The following is a 13,998-nucleotide window of genomic DNA, read 5'->3' as shown; positions in this document are numbered from 1 at the left end:
AAAGCGGCCGTGGGGGAGGAAAGGAGGAGTCCTAGCGAGGCGGAAGTTACGTTCGGGGAGGGGGTTGCGCATGGAGTGCCCGAAGGGCTGGGGGTACTTTCGAACTCCGGGAGCTGTAAGTAGTCTCCCCCCCTCCCCCGCAATTCCCAGTAGACGGCGGTGGGTGGGCGGGGCCTCTTGACGTCGTGTTTTTCCTCCAGAGTCTTTTCCCCTCGCCCTGTTACTTATATGGCAAAGTTTTTTCGTCCTTGGCCTGTTTCTCCCTCCGGTCGCTGATGGCGAAGAGTGCCTTGTGGGTGGCTACGGTAGCCTTCGAGCTGTTCAGCTTCTCACCCCGTCTTGCAACCTGGAGTCTATACTCTTTGACTTACAGAGATCGTATTTCTCCCCTTTCCTCCTTTCTTGTTTTGTGTCTTCCCCCTTGTCTTTTTCTTTCTAGGGGGAAAAGAACCAAATCAGTGGTGGTATCTCTAGGAACCCCCCACCCTTCTGGGTTGAAGAATGATTTCCTGAGTACTTCTGGTGTTGTTTCCTCTTTCTGCAGTGGGCCCTGTGCTTCATTCAATAACAGCTGGCAAAATGTTGCCGAACTTGCTCCTTCCCAACACAAAGTCTTTGTACCACATGTGCAGTGGGTGGTTTTGTGCCATCTAAACACACACTGCTCTTTCTGTGTGTGACACAGCATGCAGGGAAAAGGAGCTTTAGTGCGCACGCACGTGCTCTCGCTCTCTAGCTTTCCGGTCCTTGACTGCCTTATGGAGCCACTGTTAGCTTTGTTGTGAACGTTATACAAAGCTACACAAGTAGTGTGGGGTTTTTTCCCACAAGGGCTGCTTCATGATGTGGCTTGTGGACATAAAAACAGAATAGGTGGGGGAGGCTGGGGGAGGCTAAAGTCACTTCTTGCATGCTGTGATCACAAACAGATAAGGCGTAGTGTGTGTCAGGGAGGCACAAAACGATCACATGTGTGACACAAAGTCTGCATGTTGCTTCCTGACAAGCATAAAGATTTTATTATGTGTAGATGGCTCCTCTCATTGGTCACCTCACTGTAAACAGAAACTCAGCTTGTGAAGCTTTTCCCATTACTATTGGATGTGTGTGTCTTAGTATTCCCTATTGGATTGTCCCTCTCTTTGTGAAAACTCCTAATTGAATCTAAAAGAGCTATAGGTAGGGATGTTGCTGGTCTCTGAGAATTCTGTTCCCTCAAGTCTCGCTGATTCTTGTTTCTCGCTCTTCCTTCTCAGATCATGCAACCAGCTGAGATGTGGTCTATATTTGAGGCTGCCCAGAATGCCGCTTTAATGGATGGACTTTGCCTTGTCACTGAGTCATCAAAGGATGTGTTCTCTGTTGCAGTTTCTGGTACTTATTCTTAAGGGGCATAAAGCTTGGAAAGGATATGAACTAAGGGTTGCCAAATTCCAGGAGTTCATTACTTTGAGTTTTCAAGTTCAAAGGAAGCTAGAGAGATTATCAAATTTGGCTTAGCCCAACTTGAAAACATTCTTTCCTTCTGTGTGGGAGTGTATATACATGTTATTTAGCATATGAATTGAGATGAGCATATTTTTTAACTAGCCCTTTCATTAGTATGGGTTTTGGTCAGAGGCACCTTAGGAAGTCCCCATCACCACCGATTGTTCCATCCTGCATCCCATTTTGCAATTTCTATATAACTTAGGATATTTTAAAACACTGCTTTTAGATCTCCGGGGAGGGGTGAAATGGATGGTTTTGAAGCCAAATACTTGTTTTCTCAGTTTAATCCACATTTTAAAACTGGAATCGGTTCCTCTTTTCAGATGGGATGTCACTTTGGCTAATCTGTGTTCTGTTAATGGGGTAGCTAGGCCCCTTTGCCTGTCCCCTTCAATACAGTGTATAAGACTCTCATGGCATATCTAGTTTCTTGCACACCTAGGCAATCCAAATTCTGTGAGCTCTAAAGTCCATGCAAGTTCATTAAACTTGCTTAAGTTTTCCTTGTTTAATATAATTCTGCTGTTTTGTATAATTCCATGTCGTTAATCATGGAAGCTTGGGTAAAGAGCATAGAGTCTAACTTGTTTACCTTTCACAAGCCATTTCCTCCCCACTTTGAAGTATGTCTTCTTAGCTATAAGGGCTAGAAACTTGCTTTCCAAAAAGGGGGAAAGGGTGTATTTAGGAAGCTAACTTCTGTGCTAAGTGCTATATCATGTGGCTTTTATTTTATGTATTTTTGATTTCCACCCTTCTTTCCAGAAGCTCAGGGTGGTGAACAGGGCTAAATTTTATCCTCACAACAACAATATGGCACATACAGAGCCCTGACTATAAGGTTAATTAGCTGAACACATACTTGAGCGTGTATATTATTTTATATTCTGCTCAAAAGTGTATGATGATTCCCTCATTTCATTCCTGTTTGCTGCAGTGCCTAATGGACCAGATCGATCCTGTGGTGTCTTGGAGGTGTCAGACCGGATGTATTGCTCTGCCTGCCTGAAGGCGTTTGACAGTAGAGAGGAGCAGGTAGGCAGTAGGTGAGCAGGAATTGATCGTTAAAGATGTTTGCTGTGGGAATAGGATTGATCAAATATGTTGCCACAAGAGATCTGTCATGGACTTCCCCTTTCATTAAAACAAAAAAAGCAAAGAGATTTATATACCACTTTCACCATCAACTGTGGTTGCCTTCAGATGGAAGTTGGGGACAACACGGCTCAAGAATCACTGTCAAGATGAGGCATTGTGTGATAGAAATCTTTGCTTCTGTATTCAACAAAACAAAAGCTGTCCTGTCACATTTTTTAAAAAAATCCAGCCTCTTCTCCAAGAGCTCAGGGCAGCATACATGGTTCTATCCTCTCCTCCCCTTCGCTTGTCACAACAATCTAGAAAGCTTCATGGCAAAGGATTTGAATTTGGATCCTAGTAAGGAATTCTAAACACTATAGGACACTGGCTTTTCTAATGTGATCTTGTGTTGCTTCTAGTGTGATAATATGGACACTTCTTGGTATCCTGACTCAAGCTCCAAGCACTCCATGCTCATTGCAGCAAAAGAGCTATTGCCTATCCTTTGTAGTTGGCAATCAAGTTAGGCTTGAACTACTTATGCTAAACACTGAACCAGTCATTATAACTGTCCTTAAGGGCCCTCATTCTGTCCCTTCTTTTCCCTCTTAGACTGAGCATTATCGCCTAGACTGGCATCGCTTCAACCTAAAGCAGCGACTGCTGGACCGCTCAATGCTCACAGCTGAAGAATTTGAGGCAAAGACTCAAACGGGTGAGGCAACTTGCATGCAGAGGCTAGATAGATATTGCATGGAGACACTGCTATGGCTGGTGGTTCTGTGGAGCTAGCCTTTTTTTCTGGCTCAGATGAAAGGTTCTGTGCATCCAACTTTAGAGAGCTTTTTAAGCAGGTGGGTGAGGGTGGCTACCTAATCTCTGTTAGACTCCTTAATGCCACTGCAGAGGGCCATTCCAAGAAGATACTGCACTGTAGCAGCACCTTACACCTTTTCACTTTGCCTCTATCAGCCCGGTTACCGCCAGAGAAGCTCATTCTTTCTGATCTGAATGTGCACTTCTAATTTGCTGCACATTTGAGCTGTTTTTCATGGAGGATTTTCTCACTTTATAGAACTGGTTCTGTTCCCTGTGGTTTGTGGGTAGGAATTAATATTCCAGGGTGCATCGTTTTGCAGCTTTGTGATCCTCTGCAATGGTCTTGATACACAGGTGATGTCTCCAGCATCTCAGGTTCTGATTCCAGTGATCCTGACTCGGACAGTGGTTCTGACCTACTGTCCTACCAGGACAGTGAAGGCAGAAAGAGCAGCTGTCAGAGACCCTCACCATATCCACGTTCTCAGCGGGTCCTTTTTAGAAATTCCCAAGGGCAGCTCATCTCGGTCTATCGATGTGTATTGAACACTACGAAGGTATGTTGCCCCACTGGGCCTCCTTTTCCTTCTCTTTGTGGCTTAATTCCCAGCTGCCCATCACCAAACAATAGAAGTGGCTTTCCAGTTGTCTGGCAAGAAGCCAATAGCGAGCAACATCATGGCTGGAGTCTGCTGCTGCACCAAATCCAGCCACGTCCTCCTTTAACTTCCACATCTTTCTTTCGGGCATCATTACCCCAGTGTCAAAGTCTCAGTGAATCTGGGTTGCTCCTAAACCCCAGACAGAGTCATGCTAACATCAATTGGTGCTTAATATGCTAGATTGTCTCTCAAGACCTGCACAGTTGTCTTAGTCACTTGGCTATATCTTTTCCCTGCCAATCCATTTGCTGGCTGCCTCCACATGCATTCTTCTTCAGTGTCTGCTGTTTTCTGGAAGATAACGCAAGAGTTTCTGCAACATGAATATATAGACCTAAAATCAGTAGGTGTGGTACAACAGTTAAAAATAAAGTGGCCCTTGTCCACATGGTGACAAGCTAAAATAAATGGTGATTTCTCAGCTTCCAAAACTTGTTTGGTGGGGCAGCCCTTTGGGATGTTTGAAACTGCTGAGCTGTACTGATGTCTCCTGTTCTGGGACCTGCAGAATTATCCAAGATGTGAGTTATCTTCGACAGATCCAGCTAAACCATACAATCCTCCCCTATCCTGTCCCCGGTCCCTATGTTCCAGCCATGATGAACATGCTTGCATCACTTACTCCATGATCCCTCACTCACTAAAGGGGGCTTGTGTGTCTCTAGGACAATGTTGAAGACCCTGGAGAACTGGTGGCTTCCCTTCAGCGGCAGAGCCCAGGCAGCTCCTGGGTTATCCTGATGGCTGGTGGGGGACACTTTGCAGGAGCTGTCTTTAAGGGGTAAGAACCCATGGGGTAGAGTGGCTAGCTTTCGTTTGGAGCCCTCTCTTGCTGGGATGAAAGGTGCTGCAGAAGCTGCCTTCACATGGAGGCCTGAAAAGCTATGATCCCGTGTATATGATTCCAGGCTAGCGTTGATGTCCATCTCATGGTCCCTTATCTACTTCACATTGGGTAGAGGACTGGAAAGAGGGGTGTGGATTGCTCGGCTGCTTCTCAACCCTTTCCATGAGCTGCCGAGTCCCATTTACCTTGTAGAGGGGACCCAAGTGCACTTTGATCATGCTCAGTTTGCATTGGGATTATTATCCTGGGTGTTAGGTTTTACCACAGGCTTGCCTTTGCCTTTTCCCCAGGAATGAAGTACTGGTGCACAAGACTTTCCACAGGTACACAGTGCGAGCCCGCCGAGGTACATCCCAAGGTGTGCGGGATGCTCAGGGATTTATGTCAAAATCTGCTGGGGCCTCCCTAAGGCGCTACAATGAGGCTGCCTTGCTTAAGGTGAGTGCAGATACTCAAGTGGCCGTGGACCAGCCCCCACAGTGCAGGAGAGGCTTAACTATTCTCGAGTCCTGGAAATACCTTAGGCACTGCTATTTCTGAATGAGTTACAGCTCCCAAATGGAGGTACAATTTAGTCATATTCTGCAGGTTTTTTAATAGAGGCTTTTCAGTAGCAGAATAGCATAAATGGAAATATTGGGGGGATAGGCTACTATTGATATAGACATTTTTCTGAATGACTCACTGTTCAGCACATGATACTCTTCCAGAACATTGGAAATGTTTTATATTTTCTTACCCATATGAGAATCAGGATTGACAGAGGAGGAGAACGTTATAGGGTTTCATGAAACAGCTGACCTTCCAGTTGTTGATTTTGCATTTGGATGACCGTATTTTTTGTTGCAGTGACGAAATGCTATACTGGCATGCATGACAATAGTAATTTTGTGCATACAAAAAGGTCCCTGAATTTTGCTTTTGTACAGGATATACAGGAGCTGTTGGCCAGCTGGACAGAGCATTTACGAGACGCAGAGCGCATCTTCCTTCGTGCACCTCGCTCCAACCGAGCTCGCTTCTTTGGAAGTAGAAATGGCCCTCTTCAGCAAAATGATCCTCGAATCCGAGGCATTCCTTTCAGCACCCGGCGAGCTACCTTTCATGAGGTGCAGCGGGTGCATGGAGCTCTGAGCGGTCTGCAAGTTTATGGTAAGCATACCTTTAGTCAGTATTGGTAGTCTGGACATTTCTGTTACAGGTCTGGTGTTTCTCTTGTTGATTTTTATGGCCAAGGATACTGCCTTTCACCCATAATGCAGTAGTCTGGTTTTGTTGGTTCTGTGCCTTATGAGCAAAGGATTAAACTTTCCGTGAAATTCTCTTCATAGTAGAGAATTTGTAGGCTTCAGATGCATCATAGAAATGTTATAAATAAATAAATAGTATGCTTAGACTCAGCAAACCTTCCTCAGTCCTATCTCTGCTCACTTTACTGTGGCTGCTTCCCCACTGCTCTTGAAATGGTATCATTGTGAATTGGCTAACCAGAATTGTGTCATTGCAGTTTTGCTGAAGGGGAGCATGTCACTTTTAATCCAAAACTAACACTTGTAATCTGGAACCAAGAGGTTTTCCAGAAGTGAAATGACCATTCTGGTTCTTGGATAGGAAAGGATACAGCAGTGGAAGATCTCATTGGTTCGCCTCGCAAGATCTGGAGAAAAATAGCTGATCAGGATGAAGCATCTCCACAGCCACAGCATCAAGCCACTGGTGAGTTGGAAGGTGCATTGTCCTTTAGGTAAAAGAATCTGCGATGTGCCTACCCTGTCTCCCATCCCTTCTAGCTATGCTTGGTCCAATACAGATGCCTTGTGCACCCTTGCTCTCTGACTTCTGAGCTGAAGTATGGCAAGATCACGATTGGCTGCTGGAAAGTAGCAAATCATGGGATGTTTTCCTGAAATGAGATGGCTTTCGTGAAGGATCAATGAAAGAATGTTGTGAACAGGAAAGGGGGCTCAAGCCATGATAATGGCTGCTCTCTCTGAAGAAAGGGACAAGGGATTGCTTGGGTCGGTCAGAAGGTGGCAATCTGCTGGCTCTGTCCTTGTCCTCAGTGGCTCTTACATTTGGAAGTAAAAATGTGAGTTGAACTGTGTCTCTCTTCTAACCTCCCCTGCAGGATCAGAAGAGGATGAAGAAAAAGAGGGACAAGGAAGTCCGTTATATCAGTTGGAGTCTGTGGAAGTCATGCTGAGTACCCTGGAACTACGTGAGTTTGAAGTGGCACCAAAACGGAATCGGAAGAAAAGAAGGAAAAAACCAAAAGCCCTGACAGGTAGGTCTGTGAGGTACTGAAGCTATTCTAAGATATGTATCCTTTTGAGAGCTATTTGCTTGCTTTGAAGGTCCATCCCATCCTCTGGCCTTTTTCAGCATCTTCCTCCTACCGCAAGGTCCCAGGATAAAGGATTGCTGCTAGACTTCAATCTTTTTATTTTTAGCGAGTCAAAAATAAAAATCCTGAAGTTCAGTCAACTTCAGAATAATTACTTGAATTAAACCAATTGTTGCATCATTAATATCTAATTGTTTTATGTTGCACTCCTGTATTACAAAATTTGACTGCAGTAGCACCTTATAGATGGGATGCTACTGGACTCTAATTTTATTCTGTTAGTACTGGGTAACACAACTACCCACCTGAAACTACTTCATGCATTAGTAGACAAGGCAACAATTTGCTGGATAGAGGTCTTTCCCCAGTTAAGAGGTTTGTTCTAGAATGGGAATAATAATGATAAAATGAAATTTGTGGGGCACTTGGAAGCATAGGATTAATTGTTATACAATAGGGGGGAAAGACATGACAGGGACAATTGGGGGACCCTTAAGGACTCCATCTCCATTTTTTCATCCCTGCTCTCAGGCTTTGTGTCTCTTCCCACTCTATTCCAATCTTCCCGGTTCATCATGCCTACTTGTGCTTCCCTATCATTATCCAACCCCATTCTCCTCTCTTCCCTGTACCCCAAGCACTTCCTTCAGCTGAAAACTGGAATAAGTGAAAACTGATATCGCAGCATAGTGGTGTGTGAGCTCAAAACTTTTAACCTATCTTGTATTCCCCCCCTCCTTTCTTTTTAAACCTTTTCTTGCAAACCTCAAATTTGAGTCCCCTCTGCCACTCTGATGCTGCAGCTCCTCTTTATTGTTGCCTGCTCAATTGCACCGGGCTCTCAGGATTGAGGAGCAGGAGCTGCTGAAGCAAAGCCAGCTGGTGGCAGAGGCTGCTGTCCATCGGCACTGTGTAGAGCTTGGTCACAGGTTGGGGCCAGCTTATTTGAATGGCATTCTATCCCGTTATGAGTCAGTTTGTTGCCTCGCATTTTCTCAGGACTGGCTGAGCCCCTCCTGTCAGTCTGTACAGTGCAGGTCTACTCTTTTTGGTAGCATGCCCTCCCTGAGGAGGTGCCGCAAACCCTTGAGCTGTCCATCTTCTACTTTAGATGAGAATTTGGCACATAATATGTGTACATAGGATATTATCTAAGGGGCTTGCCTTGAGCCACCACGGTTGATGGTGAGAGCAGTGTATAAATCTCTTTGCTTTTTTGTTTTAATGAAAGGGGAAGAGCACTCCTCTCACCATCACTTTTTCTTGCCTCAGTGACAACACTGCAAACAAACACACCGGTTGTGTGGGGGGGGGGCAGATGTGGAGCATCCCCCCCCCCATCTTCTCTCACCAGATTATGCCACTGGTGCTTTTTACACAATTAGGCAAGGGGATAGGCTTAGAAAAGTAGACTTGCTATTGTCTGTTGCTGTTTCTGAATAGCAGTGTTCATTTCTAGGTCATATTGGGACACAACTGAGATAAAACGTTTATTGGGGAGAAAAAAGAAATGATGATGAATGAGTTGGGAGAAAAATATGTTTCCAGCATAGATTTTTTTCCTTTCTCTCTCTCACCTGAATCAGAATCTTGCAGTGAGACTTCAAGAAGTATTGAAGAGTCTGAGACTTTGTTGTCCAACAGAGAAGAATCAGTTGAAATGCAGAAGTGGCTGGAGCCTCAAGGTAAGCTGGTGTCTTGAAGCAAATACCATCTGAAATGCACTAGCTAGTACCTGCATCTCAAGCCCTATTCCATGAAAAAGGGTCCTGTAGAGAATCACTTTGGTCTCATTCCAGGTTGGAAGCTAATATTATTGGAGGAACTGGCAGTCAGATTCCATCTCTTTCAGATCGTGTGGATCTCTATTTCTTTCTATTATTTTTTTTAAAAAAATGCTGCTATACAGAAAGATTTGCTGCAAGTGTGCCCTGTACAGAGAGAGCAATGTGCTGGGCTTCGTTTACATTCGAGAAGCAGCAAAAGGGCAAGGCAGGATCACTCAGGATGGAGAGGATTCTTCCATGGCTCCAGCACTTGACATTTTCCTCTCTACAGTGTATATCTTGGTGCTTGGCTTGTGTTTGCTGCCCACTGGATGGTCCTTATACTAGTGAGGTTAAAACTGTGGCTCCTGGTACCATGTCCTTTGAAACTCATTGGGCCGTCAGGGAAAGGCTGAAGACATCATTGTTCCTGGTTCATGAGGTTAATGCACAATTCTTCCTTCCTGTCTCCCTGCCAGGAGCCCCCAGCACACCAGTGCAGGATGTCTTGTTCACAGCTTGCAAGACAGGAGACCTGGAAACACTACAGCACTTTTTGGGAACGGCTGATGGGGCACCACAGGAGGGAGAAGAGGGTAGTAGCAGCAACTTGCAGCATTTGCTGAGTTCACCCCTGGATGAGAGTGGCTGGACTCTTTTGCATGTGGCTGCAGCAGCAGGGAGGAGTGCTGTTGTGCGGTTGCTGTTACAGGCTGGGGCTGACCCTGCTCTCAGGTAATGCCCAACATGAAAGAGATTATGGTGGTCCAGGCTAAAAGGCTTTAAGAAGCACACTTGTTTTCTGTACGTCAAACTAATAGTGCTATACCATGTAGCACCAGCAAGCAGCTCCTCTTAATTAGCTATCACCCCCTGCCCCTTATCTCAGTTGTCCCTACAACACAAAGTGCAGTGTGAGCCCAGGATTTTCAGAAGTAGGAGCCATTCATGTGTTTCAAAACCAGGGACTTGAGGATTAGTTGCCACATTTCCATGGAACTGTTGCAAGCCCTATCATGCATGCACGCACGCATGCGCACACACACACACCACACACACACACACACACACACAAAACCCTCCCCATCCCTGGAGAAAATTCAACCCCCCCCCCACTGTCGCGGGCCAGGCAGGCAGAGGGTGAGGCTCTGGACCTGTAAAGCACTCCTCTGTATCTCCTACCCAGGGACAAGCAGGAACAGCCACCATACTGTGTGTCTGCTGATAAGCAAACTCGTAATGAGTTCCGTAGATTCATGGGAGAACAACCTGAGAAATATGATTACGTCCAGGCCCAGGTGAGTGAAAAGAGACTCCTAGGTGCATGTGTGAGGAATCTGGTGCTTGGAGTAGGGGGGCCGGTGCTGCCCACGAGGCAGGTGCAACTTGGGCAGTGTAGGCAGTTGGCTGACGCCTGGAGCTGCCCCTCCTCCTGCTCTCCTTACCATCGGTGCTCTTTAGGTTTTTTGCTTTTAGAGTTGCACAGTAGGCTAGAGCGAGTGTGTGATTCCTTCTTTTCACCTTTGGGACTTGCCACCCCCACTCTGTAGTTCATCTTCCCTATGTTCATTGGGATAGTGGGGTAGATCCTATCCTTATTTTTATTTATTAAAATATTTCTACCCTAGCTTTCCTTTTGGCTCAAGTCTGACGTCTTCCCTCAAATTAAGTGGCTCTTCCATTGCGAGAAGAGCCACTTGAGGGAGGCTACATACAGTAGAAGATGGTTGCTCTGGGTACCCCACGCTCAATGCAGGAGACATCCTTAATTTCTCTTCGTTTGTCACAAGCTTGGGCATTGCTTGTCTGAATGGAGAATGATTTTGCCTGTAGGGTATAACTGCTTCCCAGTTCTGAACATGCTACAAAAATAGCATTTGCTGTTAGGGTGGGAAGAAAATAATTAAGGATGAACTTGGGTGGTGTCTAGGGAATGTGTGCCCCAAGATGATGGAAGGTATGCTCACCATCCTTTTGAGATCTCCATGGCTGGCGCCTGCAGCTGGGCCCTGTCCGTGTTTCTCCCAGTGTACATCTACAGTGTAATCATAGGTGCCTGGACCACTAACAGCTCAAATGGAAGCCAAGCAGGCAGAGCGTCGCCGAGCACACAAGGCCCAGCGGAAACAACGTGAGAAAGAAGAACAAGAATCACGGCAGCTGCTGGAGCAAGAAGAGAATGAAAAAAGGCGCTTTGCCCTGTTGAGTGACCGTGAAAAGGTGAGAATCTAACCATTGTATGGTAAGGCTGGTTTAACAGGTGGCATCAACTAAATGCACACTCTAGTACCCACATCCCCTAAAACTTGCTAATGAAAGCTTTCTAATGTAGTTTTCGTGGTGGCTGCTGTGTAACACAAAGGTATCTTCTGTTGGTTTTGACTGTCCTGCAAACTTTGTTTAGCCAAAGAGTGGGCTGTAGCTCTTACAAAAACTATTTGGCTGTTTTACTACTGGCTTGTAATGTTGCATTAGCTCAACCCAGCTGATTTCTCCTCTTTGTGACGATTCCTCTGGTCATATCCTCTTACGACAACTAGATTTTGAAGCTTAAGAGAGTACATGTTCTGTGAGTCTGCCTTCTGTCAGACATTGCCACTGAGGTTTTTGTAGTTTTTTAGTCCTTTCTTGAGTACACATGTGCAGACATCTGAAAGCTTTTCCTTAAAAGGCTTTTAAAAATAAGATCTGTGAGGCCCTGACCTGGATAGCCCAGGCAAGCCTGATCTGGTCAGTTATCAGAAGCTAAGAAAAGAAGGGTTGGCCTTGGATAGTAATTGGAGGGGAGAACACCAAGAAAGACCAGGGTCACTATGCAGAGGCAGGCAATGGCAAACCACTTCTGTTAGTCTCTTGCCTTGAAAACCCAAACAGAGGTCTCCATAAGTCAGCTATGACTTGAAAGCACTTTCCACCACCATGAGAACCTAATATATCCTGTCCATGCTAGCATATGTCTTGATCCCAAGGCCAGCCTGTTTTCCTCAAATGCATGCAACTGTTACAAGAAAAGAGGCCTATCCTAAGTCTAGGTTGTTTTTATCTAAGGATGGCCTGTCCTACTTCCTGAGCTTTTCACTAGGCAGCTGCTTTGGGAAATGATTCAGAACATGAAGATCCCAAGGCAGCCTGTTGTTCCTGCTCTAGAAAAATGAACACTTGTACAAATCTAGTAGTGTCACCAACCAAACCCAATTTAGAAAGCAGGATTGCCTTCTTTCATCTTATTTATAAAGTGTTGTCCCTGCTAGCCTCAACCCAGCTACACTGATCCATGTTTCTGTAACCTGCAGAGCAAACTACTCCAAGATAACTCAGAAGCTCCAATGAGCACAGAATGTGGCTTTGCGCCTTTCAGTGAGGCACAGCCCCTCTGTATTATACCAGCCCAAAGGCAGCTCCACTGTTGACTTCCAGATTCATTTCAAAGAGCTGATGTTTACCTTTAAAGCTTTTAATAACTTAGGGCTGTACAACTATCTTGCCCTTGATCAACCCATGTGCTAATTTCAATCCTTGCAGTTCCTCTTCCTTTCTCTTCTCCCTTTGTAAAGCTCATTCTGCCTTAGTCTATTTGCTACCCTTGTACTTGGAATGGCCTCTGAGAGTCTAGAACATAGCAACATTGCTGGCCTCTATTAATCTTTTTTTAAAAAAAAATATTTTAAAAAACAGTATACAGAAGTAAAGGAGAACAACAACAAATTCTTAATTAACTATATACCATTATGCGCATAGATGTGAAATTTGTGATTTGCCGTAGTTTTTGTACAGGAATAAGGAAATTAGATAGTGACTCTATTAATCTTGGAGCATTTTGTTTGAATGGCGTTAAGTTTGACTCATAACCTTTTTAATGATCAATTAATTGGCTGCATCTGGAACCTGCACAGCTGTGTTTTAGTTTTAATTTTTTATGTGGCTTTGCAACTATGTCTGTAAGCCATTTCTACTGAACAGAAAAGCAGCCAATAATTTTTTTAAAAAAAAGATTGAGCAAGTAAAATGCTGCACATCAACCGAGTTGTAAAGTTTCTTTTGCCTGTTTACTTAACCCCTTTGTATTTGTTTCTGGCAGGTTAACAGTTTTCTCACTTTAAACAAACATTTCTTTAAACAAATACCAAGGCATTTCTGATGAAATCTGGATAGCCTAGTTTAGTTTTGGTTCAGTTTTAAAAGCTGCAACTGGCTTGCTAGTCAGAAAGGACTGATTCATATTCCCTGGTAATGTGACTTGCAACCTCTAGGCAGAGTCCTTTTACAGTTTGAGCCCTGGCCAAGACTTCCTAAATGAGATTTGTTTTGTTTTGGTTTATCTAGAAGAGGGATGTTTCCCCCTCTCCTCCATCCTGGGACCTTATTCAGTACTTGGAGGGTCTTTATCTCAATTGTTGGTTTGTTCATTCTTAGCGAGCTCTAGCGGCGGAGAGGAGACTTGCTGCACAATTAAAAGATTCCACTGCAACTTTGACAATTACCAGGTACAGTAGTAGAGTGTTATCCTTCTGACACCATCTGCTAGTGTGACCACCTGCTCATACTGTCTCTTGGTATCTGCAGACGCTGTTGGCTGTGTGGTGAGTCGCTGCTGGGCCGCATTCCTTTTCATTATCTTGACTTCTCCTTCTGCTCAACAAGCTGTCTACAGGCACATCGACGAGGGAAGTCTGCCCAGTCTTAGTTTAGGGCAGGGCAGAGGAAGCATTCTGCAACGTCTCTACGAGCTGCTGTTTCCACTTATCCCTTCAGCAGATGAAGCTATCTAAGAAAACAACCATTCCTTGTCAGAGGGGACTGTTCTTCTATGAGGCACCAAATGGGATATTTCAAGTTCTTCCTGTGGAAGGAGTATAGGCACCTTTTTCAGTGCAAAAAGGTACTGTAGGGAGAGCCCTTCTCTTAGCTCCAAATATACTAAAATTGTGAGAATTTTCCTACAGATATTTGCTCTGTGATCACTTCACTGAAAAGCATGGTTGCAGGAAG

General features: G+C 44.9%; 1 protein-coding gene across 2 annotated transcripts; it reads left to right on the top strand.

Moving 5' to 3' along the window:
• The first annotated feature begins 56 nt into the window (after positions 1 to 56).
• ANKZF1 (ankyrin repeat and zinc finger peptidyl tRNA hydrolase 1) lies at positions 57 to 13,872 on the top strand. Of its 2 annotated transcripts, XM_054971054.1 has the most exons (16): positions 57 to 115; positions 1,257 to 1,374; positions 2,429 to 2,526; positions 3,184 to 3,286; positions 3,745 to 3,947; positions 4,718 to 4,833; positions 5,190 to 5,337; positions 5,829 to 6,051; positions 6,511 to 6,615; positions 7,028 to 7,183; positions 8,830 to 8,928; positions 9,489 to 9,744; positions 10,196 to 10,307; positions 11,062 to 11,229; positions 13,423 to 13,493; positions 13,573 to 13,872. In XM_054971054.1, exons 1-16 carry the CDS (start codon positions 71 to 73, stop codon positions 13,691 to 13,693), a joined length of 2,142 nt encoding a protein of 713 aa, XP_054827029.1. In that variant the 5' UTR covers positions 57 to 70; the 3' UTR covers positions 13,694 to 13,872. The 2 variants fall into 2 exon arrangements, with proteins under 2 accessions (XP_054827029.1, XP_054827030.1); XM_054971055.1 differs by lacking the exons at positions 57 to 115; positions 1,257 to 1,374 and having other exon boundaries at positions 2,442 to 2,537.
• The last annotated feature ends 126 nt before the right edge of the window (positions 13,873 to 13,998 follow it).

Source organism: Eublepharis macularius, chromosome 2 (genome assembly GCF_028583425.1).
Source record: "Eublepharis macularius isolate TG4126 chromosome 2, MPM_Emac_v1.0, whole genome shotgun sequence".
NCBI lineage: Eukaryota > Metazoa > Chordata > Lepidosauria > Squamata > Eublepharidae > Eublepharis > Eublepharis macularius.
This window is presented reverse-complemented; position numbering and strand designations above follow the sequence as displayed.